Genomic DNA, 8,701 nt, shown 5'->3' with positions numbered 1-8,701 from the left:
CGCGTATCCGTGGATTCAGTTGAACAGATAGCATCCACTTAATGAATTCAACAGGGCAGACAAAAACTCAAAGCAACCTAGCCAGGCCCTTTGAATTCATTGTCTCATTTAAACCTTAAAACCACTCCACGAGGCTGATGGTCCCACCCCCCATCTTACACATGGTGGAATAAGTAATGGGTCCAAGATCACAGATTTGAATCTGGGACAGTCTGCCCCACCATCTAGGAACCCAAAACAACCTAAATACTGCAGTTAGATTTTCCTGGGAAGGTACAAACATTGCTGGCCATTCAGAGGAGGGCGAAGTTTTCTCCAAGGGAAAAAGCATCTTGGAAAAGGTGGCATTTGAGATGTACCTTAAAGCACGTGGACGTTAACGTGATGAGGAGCCTGTGAGGAAGGCTTCTAGACTGAAGGAAGCTATTGCACAGAGGGGTAGAGGCAGGTGGATGTGTTCTGGCAGCGGTGAGGAGCATAGGGAAATATATATGGCTGGATGAAGGAGGCTGGGAAAGCAGATGATACCAGGCTTGAATGTCAGCGGTTGCTGGATGATGGGGAGCCACTGATGGGTCGGGGGCAGAAGAATGACGTAACTGGAAGTCAAACTATGGGAAGGTGAAGCTGGCTCTGGTGGACAGGATGGAGAATAGGGGGCTGAAAAACTTTTGGTCCTGACAGCCCGATCTTAGCTCTATTATAACACTTCCTGGTGTGCAGTAACTGGTGTCTGGCTGCAGACTGACCACATCAGGTTTGTCTCTATCTCCAGCATTCAGCAAGGGGCCAGGAGCATAGTTTGTATAAAAGTGTATTGAAGGAAAGAATGAAATTTAATACAGTATTCAGTTCTCTCCCAGTGACACTGCCAACAACCCCAAAGGAGCAGACAAATGTCTGTGAAATCATAATTGGACTCAAGTTAACTTGGGAATTCCAATGTGACTTGGCTTCTAATCACTTATTCAGCAAGTTATTTAATTGAACACTTGGTTAATAGCTTTTCTTAGGGGCTAAGTGGGAACAAAAGCAAAAACCATCCAAATCCTGTCATCCAAACTGGAGAGGCCAGCTATGAAACATTCAGGTAACAAAGTCCCTTCTCCAGCCTTGATTTAGTCCCCCTGCTGCATTCATTTCATTCATTCACTCATTGTTTCATTCATTCAGTGAATTAATAAACAAATCATTTAGAACAGTGCCTGGGGAATGCCAAAGGCTTAATAAATGTTAGCTACTATTGTTACGAAGATTATCATTCATTCATTTACAGGACGCTTGTGTGCTAGGCGTTATTTTGTATAAATTCACACATGCCAGATTAGTAAAACCTTGCTACAACCAACCTGCCAGGAAAATGTCATTGTTCCATTTGACAAATGCAGAAACTGGGGCTGTGGCCATTTTGCAGCACTTTTTGGATTGTAATGTGCACACAAATCCCCTGGGGGTCTTTTAAACCAGCAGGTCTGGGAGCAGGTCTAAGAGTCTGCATTTCTAACGAGCTCCCTGAGCAGTAAGGTCTAGATCGGATGCACTTCTACTAACTGGCAGAGCATGGAGCTCTACCGGGAACCTCCGACAGCAAGGTCAAGGTTTTCCTTCCTTTTTTTCAGTTCTTTCCACCAAGTCTGCAGATGGAAATCAAGTGTGTATCCTACAGACACACACTCTGTATCAGGATTTAGACAGACTCATTCATTCACCCAACATTTATTGATGCCTGGGAAAACAGACTGCACCAGGGCTTGATCTTAAAGTTCTGATTTTCACCCTGTCAGGTGGTTAAACAGCTGTAACATCGCCGGGTACTCAGTCCATCGCTGCCTTAAATCCATCACGCCCAGAACATAGCCTCTCCCCATCTCTCCCAAGTCAGTTACTTCTTCCTGTATTTCTTATCAGTGTAGTGGCACCATCACTCTAAGATGTTTGTAAGGACTTATTGATTATTTCTCAGCATATTTGTTACTGAAAATGGGAGGGGACAGATTTCACTAGCCCAGAAACACACTTTGTCCCCCATGAAGGGAAATCCAGGTTTAAGCCAGATTTGTTTCCTCCTTGTAGCTGAACAAAATAGACACCAGAGGGCGCCTCAGGACTACTGTTCCCAACAAACACCCTCTTCCCTGCAGACCCGCACATGCTTTAAGAACTGGTCTCCCGGTGCCTCTTCACGGAGGGTTTGTCAGTCACAGCAGCCAAGCATGAACATCTGTTCTCTCCTGTTTTTTGTTTTTGTTTTTTTTCCCTAACACAGAAATTCACCGTTTAAAGTTTATGATGATCATCCTTTTGACTGCCTCAGGCTCTTTCCTGCCCTCAAAGTCCTGAATGTTGTACACACACCATGAAAAGGACAAAAGGAGTGGACATTTATTACCCGTCTGCTGTGAACTTCACCTTTGTGATGCTTTTTTACACGCTTTATCTCATTGAATAGGCTCATCCCAATCCTGGAAGATTTTTATCAGCATAGTACGGATACTGGAGATATTATATCTATATTTAGAAGGAGAATCTGCTGAAATACACTGCTTCTAGGGGAGGCTGCATTCCATTTGATGGGAATCCTTTGGTGCATTAAACTGGCTCCAGAGTTGGCCCCAGGATGCTGGATGCTGACATCTTTCCTCTTCCCCTCCCTGTATCAGGAGCCTGACCTGGCCCGGGCATCCTTACGGCTGAACTTCCCTGGGTACTCTGGGGTGTCTGAGATGACAACCAGAGGGGCAGAGGGGCAGCGGCTGAGATTGACTCACGAAGAAATGAAGGCACCCTGGCTCGGGGGTGAGGACACCCTCTTAGGCAGAACTTCCCCTCTCTGAATCCCCAGATGCCCCTCTGTCAAAGGCGGGATTTGAATAAGATGATTCGAGAGCTTCTTCTTGCTCTTAGCCAGCATTCTGATGGGAGGGATTTGAAGCCTGATAACATAGTGGGGGCAATATTTTTAGGCTGATATTTCACATGCCTCTCAGATTACGCCATACATCCAGAAATGTTCCTTCCAGAGACTGCCATTGTTGTCTTGGATAAGACTGTAGAATGTTAGAAAAAGAGAATCCCCAGAACTTACTGCAATGGGAAATTAAAAGAGCAGAATGTTGGAATTGTGTGTGGGGGCCATCCAGTCAGACCCATGCTGTGCCCCAGTGCTTAGCACGTTTTTGGCACTTGGTAGGGGCTCAAAACACAAATGAATGAATGAAACTGTAGACTAGTTAAACCCATAATAGAGTCTGAGATCAGTACTGGAATAATGGAAAAACCTTATCATATTCAGAAGAGGAAACTGAGATCCTAGGGGTGGGTTACAGAGCCTTCTGGGTGCTGATGGGCCCTGGGGGCACGGCGTTCCTAGGGGGAGATATGGCCTGGGAGGCCAGCGGCGGTCCTGGCCAGAATCTGGGAGCTCTCAGGGAGTGATGGGTTTGCAGGGAAGGGATTTTCCAGAGGGAGGGCCTTGGGTGCCAGTGTTCCTGAGGTCTGGGGCAACAGCCGCTGGAGGTGGGGCCGCAGGGAGGAGGCCGGAACATGGCCTTAGCAGGGCGGGGTGGGTCCGGTGCACAGCTTGTTGGGGTAATTGACGTATTTGCGGTTGAAGGTGCCCAGGTTATGGCGAAAGCAGAGCGCGGCCCTCTTGTCACACTCACAGGTCCATCGCTGGCAGGTGGTTCTGCCCGCTGGTTGGGACGAGGCGGGTCAGGGACTAGGCACCTCGGGCCTGCCACTCTCGGACCCACAGGGGACCGCACTGGGGTCCCCGTTCTCAGCCCCATTCTGCTGGAAGCCCGTCCTCACCAGGGAGGGGCATGTTCTAGGGATGGGTGAGAGAAGGCGCAGGCACAGTAGGGCCTGCTGGGACCCGGGATGCTAGAAACCCGGAAGTGTGTCCTCACTGTTCCTTCCTCTCCCAAGCCCGCTCCGCTGCCTGTACCCCACACCCCACCATGGGGAGATCATCTTGTCCACTGGCTCTCCTCTGCCCCAGCCCCAGGTTGTGTGTGTTGGGGGTACTTCTAGGCAACACCTCCCCCCATGTGATGCCTTGCTGCTGGTAGAGGGCAGCCATCAGTCAGAAAGGAAAGCTATGAAATGAAACCGCTCAGTCCCAGAAGACCTGGGTGTGCCCCAGAGGGACTGAAGCTGGGGGCCTGCTTGGGCCCATGCCCATCTCCCTCAGGGAGATAGAGCCCGTTTTTCTGGTGTTTCCCTGAGGGTTCCCCCTCCGCGCATGCACCCACACCCGGCCTGGGGATCAGAGCCAGCGTCAGCTCTGCGGGCACCTGAAGCCCCAAAGCCTCCTCTTCTCTCCACTGCATCTGCTCTGAGTGGCTCTGGCCCCTATTTGTCCCCATGAGTGCATCCCATAGCTCAGAAATGTCCCTGTTCCTCATGTTCTCTCTAAAAGCTCGGCCTCCATCTCCTGTCAGGGTTCTGCTCACACCTGCTCTTTCAGCAAAACTCGGGAGTTGGAAGGGGCCTAAGCGCCACGTCAGCTCCTTTGGGTGGTTCTTGCCAGGAGCCCGACTAAGCTGGGGAAGTGAGTGATCATCGCCATTTTCCAGATCGGGAAGGAGAGGCTTCTGAGGGGTTACATCCCTTGCCCAAAGTCACACAGTGGGTAGAAGATGAACCCCCAGCCTGTGTCTCTATTCACCTGGCACCTCCCCTCACTCATTCTCTCGATGCCGTCCCTGATAGGTGGCTGTCCCAGCCTTGCATGACCCCCTTCTCATGACAGGGAGCTCACTACCTGTCAAAGCCGCCTTGCTGAGTGGATGGTGGCAGGAGACAGAAACTCTGAGCCAAAAGATACTCCCAGGGGTTCTGGTCCTTGCTCGACCGCTCCCCCAGATCAGACCTGAGAGATCTGAGCTGAGTCGTCTTTGACCTTCCCAGCTCCTCCTGCTGTGCCCTGCACTGGGCCTGCCCTCCCTGCAGGCTGCTCCTGGTTTTGCGGCAGGAAGAAGGTTGCGTTCTCTGATCTGAGCTTCCACCACCCTCTCAATTAGTTCAGTCAGCTTCCCTGGGCCCGGCACCAGAGGAAAGCTAATTGCCCCAAGTGCCCACTGGAGCTGGCAAAGAGGAGTCAGCCTGCGGGAGCAAGGTCTGCTGTCCCAAATCCAAGCTCCAGCTCTCTCTTGTCTGGGGCTGCGCTCTCAAGGCTCTGTCCTGGGGGCCTGTCTCTAGCTGCCGCCCCAGCCTAGGGGAGGCCAGTGTGAGAACACAGCTCCTCTGGCTTTCGCTCAGCTCTGCCCCCTTCCTTTCTCTCCCCAGAGGCTGGAGCAGGGAGGCCTTTGGGTGGGGGGAAGTGCCTGGGGCCAGGGCAGGAGCCGATGGGTCTTTAGACTGACTGGATGCCACATGAGCATCTGGGTGGGTGGACAGGACTCTCCCCAGTTCCCTGATGATGGAAGACCCCACCCCTCCAGCCCAGGGTCTGACCCTGACAAGGCCCAAGAGTCACCCCAGGACGAGGTTCCTGGCTGAAGCTCTCCCCCTCCCAACATCTGGGGGTCTCTAGGGCTATTCACTCACCACAGAGGATTTTGTGCCTACTGACAGAGAAAAGATACTTTTCCAGTTTGGGTTCACATCCCAGCTTCTCCAGACGCCCGTAGCAGCAGTCATGGGCATGGCAGCACCTGCAAAGGTCACGGTCAGCCTGGAGGGGCCTGTGGGCCAGGCTGGGCTGGACCAGGGGCTGCCCAGGGGCCCGGGTCCCTAAAGAGCTCAAGTGAGCCCCCACTTTCCAGGTGTCCCCAGCTCCTCCTTCCCCAGGATGCTTCCCCAGCTCCTTCCTCTTCCCTAGACACTCCCCCCAGCCCCTCCATCTCCCAGAGAGGCCCCGCTGCTGGACCACCTGCTCACCAGTCTGTCTGGTCCACCGGCCAGTGGGAGCCGCCAACTCCGCAGTAGCAGCCATAGTCATTGTATTGCAGTGCAGGCTTCCCCGTCATCCTCTCAATCATCACCCCGAACTGGACCAGGTTCCCACCAGCCAGGGCCACTGCGGGGAGGGAGGGTGGAGGACATCAGGTCCCCCGGGGCCCCACCTTCTGCAGCCAGCTTCCCCTGATGTCCCCTCAAATCTGAGTCGAGACCTCTCTAATTGTCTAGGTCACCTCACCTCCCCAGGCACCTCGCTCCCAATAATAACAATGCTAATCAATAATGACATCACGATAGCATCGCACCTCCATCCTGGAGTCCTCACCCCCATCGTGTCGGCACACTCAGCCCCCCTCCCACTCTCCTCCACCATCTCCCAGAGCACCCCCCACCCATCTTTCTGGCTGCTTCCCAGTGTCTCCCATGGGGTCCTGATCTCCCCAGCTGTCAGCCCCATGCCCCCAGGAGCACTCTGTCCCTGCCATGTCCCATCGGATGCCACTGGATAACCTTCTGAACTAACTGGACTTCCCTGGATTCCTCCAGATCCTGCTGATGCAGCAATGGGGGGTGGCCCACCCAGGGAGGTTGGAGCCCAAGCTCAGGTGATGGCTGGAGTGTGAGTGGCAAGAGCCCCATGTGTGCTGTCTGAGATCCCTGCCAGCCCCTCTCCCATGCCCCCTGGGGCCTCCTGGGCTTCAGTCTTCCCCTCTTCTCCCTCTCTGCTGGCCAGGGTTTGCTTAAGCAGAGCTGGCTTCAGGAGGTCCCACCACGCCCTCCCCAGGGACTGGCTTAGGGACCTCCAGGGAACTGGAGCTGGGGCAGGGAAGGGGTGAAGGCAGGAAGGTTACTTACCCAGGAGGCAAAGTAAGGTCAGAGTAGGGGAAGGCTTCATCCTGGGGGGAGGGGAGGGGAGCAGAGGGCAGAGAAGCTGGGCTGCAGGAGAAGGAAGTGAGCAGGGACGCCTCTGATCTCAAGGCACTTCCCCAATTAGTTAAATACCTGGTCTTGTCCACTCCCCTTCATTAACCCCCATTGCCCAGTGATGCAACAGTACTTCCAGGTCTGACACTTGGGCCAAGTCCCCAGGGGAGGGGCCAAACTGGGGCCCATGCGCTTTGCTTTCAGGCAGTTTGGGGAAAGTTGGGGGGCTGCAATCTGTGGGCTTTGTTCACACTGCCTTTCCTATCACATCCTCCTTTCCCCAGATCGCTGCAATAGCTTCACACCACGGAGCTGTGAGCCCAGGCTGTGTTTGGTACTCTGTACTCTTAGTATCTTTTTCTCACCCCCATTTTACTGATGCAGATACTGAGGCCCAGAGAGGCCGAGAAACTTAAGTTCATGTGGCCTGGGAGTGCCAAGTGCAAGTCTGTCCTGTTTCCATAGTGCTAGCTCCTTCAGCGTGGCCCCTGCTCCCTGCCCTGCCCCTCAGCCGGCCTCTGGGAGGCCCACGGGGAGAGCAGAGACAGCAGCCCGAGTGCACTGCAGGGCACCGGGGCCCGGGGGCCATTTGTCCGAGAACCTAGAGTCCGAAGACTGGGAGCTCAGCCAGCTGAACTTAGGGGTGTTTCCTTTTTGTTCTTTCCTGGGCAGGCTCCTTCTTGTTGGGCTGGTAGCAAAAACACTCCCAGATGTGAGTTCTGTGTCCTTAGATCCTCGAGCAGTGGTGTAGTCTGGCTGCTGTAGAAATAGGCTCTGTCTAAGTCAGCTGGAAAACCCACATTCCAGCATGGACTAGAAGCTTCTATCCTTTTAATGTCATCTTAGGGCCTAGAGAGGGGAGACAGTAGTCTCCTGGTCCAGCTTGGCCCCCAGAGAGAGCTGCTGTCCCCAAAGTCAGGTCAGAACATCGAGGCCCGGGTTCAGAGTGGGGCTGGAGGTCAGCGGGATGGAGGGGAGGGCCTGGCTCTGTCGTGCTCAGAAACGTCGAGGTCCTACTAGCCATGTGCTCACAGCGGCCCCCTTGGCTGGTTGCTGCCCCCTCCCTGGAGTTCACTCAGGCAGAACAGAAGGCAAGATGCCCCATCCTGGCCTGAGCCTTCCTGCTGTCCCTGCCCTCCCTGGTCCTGGTCTGCAACTGGGATAACTTGACCAGCCGCTTCCATCAACACCCAGGGCCTGAGAGCTGCTTGGTCTGTGGCCTCAAAGTCCTGATTCCAGGGCATACTATGTGGTCTTGGGCAGGTTCCTTCCCTTGCTGGGAGCCTCAGTTTTCCTGTCTCTACTGTGGGGATAAGAAGGCATCCCGCCCTTGCCTCCTTCACGGGATGGATGGGATGCTCCCCTGCAGCTAAGCAGTACCTGCACCCAGTACTTACATGCGCCAGGCCTGTGCCAAGCTCTTCTCGAGCAAAATCTCAAGGAGCCCTCAAACAACCCCGTGATGCAGGAGCTGCGATCATCCCCATTTTACAGAGAAGCAAAGTGAGGCACATGCCTCAGTGTTTGGTGAGCTAGAATTTGGGCTCAGGCAGTTCAAAGGACTTAGCTAGTACCAACAGTCTGCAGGGTGCCAGGCACCCATGATAAGTTTAGGGGCCCTCAAAATATTTTTTTTGAGGGGGGAGATAATTAGGTTTATTTATTTATTCTTTAAATGGAGGTACTGGGGATTGAACCCAGGACCTTGTGCATGCTAAGCAGGCACTCTACCACTGAGCTACACCCTCCCCCTAAATCTTTTAATTTCTTTAAAATCAGACTGACTATAACCCAACTTGGATTAACGTTTTTCTTCTTATCAATGTGGTCCTAACATTTGCTTTTCATTTTTTTTTTTTTTTAATGGAGGCAA

General features: G+C 53.3%; 1 protein-coding gene across 3 annotated transcripts; it reads right to left on the bottom strand.

The window, feature by feature from the left end:
- Positions 1-361: 361 nt before the first annotated feature.
- Positions 362-6,912, bottom strand: PLA2G2E (phospholipase A2 group IIE). 3 transcript variants are annotated; one of them, XM_072975238.1, is made up of 4 exons: positions 6,760-6,912; positions 5,884-6,022; positions 5,551-5,657; positions 362-633 (listed from the first exon to the last, which is right to left on the bottom strand). In XM_072975238.1, exons 1-4 carry the CDS (start codon positions 6,797-6,799, stop codon positions 377-379), a joined length of 543 nt encoding a protein of 180 aa, XP_072831339.1. In that variant the 5' UTR covers positions 6,800-6,912; the 3' UTR covers positions 362-376. The 3 variants fall into 3 exon arrangements, with proteins under 3 accessions (XP_072831339.1, XP_015093428.1, XP_006196781.1); XM_015237942.3 differs by lacking the exon at positions 362-633 and adding an exon at positions 1,684-2,718; XM_006196719.4 differs by lacking the exon at positions 362-633 and adding an exon at positions 3,262-3,692 and having other exon boundaries at positions 6,760-6,911.
- Between the last annotated feature and the right edge of the window lie 1,789 nt (positions 6,913-8,701).

This window comes from Vicugna pacos, chromosome 13 (assembly GCF_048564905.1).
Source record: "Vicugna pacos chromosome 13, VicPac4, whole genome shotgun sequence".
In the NCBI taxonomy this organism is placed as follows: Eukaryota; Metazoa; Chordata; class Mammalia; order Artiodactyla; family Camelidae; genus Vicugna; species Vicugna pacos.
This window is presented reverse-complemented; position numbering and strand designations above follow the sequence as displayed.

Excerpts from the sequence above, each read along its gene's own strand:
- PLA2G2E (XM_072975238.1), bottom strand. The coding sequence starts at position 6,799 with ATGAAGCCTTCCCCTACTCTGACCTTACTTTGCCTCCTGG. Across the intron at positions 6,023-6,759 it reads GACCTTACTTTGCCTCCTGG|TGGCCCTGGCTGGTGGGAAC; the intron begins GTAAGTAACCTT and ends CCCTCCCCGCAG. Across the intron at positions 5,658-5,883 it reads CCGGTGGACCAGACAGACTG|GTGCTGCCATGCCCATGACT; the intron begins GTGAGCAGGTGG and ends TGACCTTTGCAG.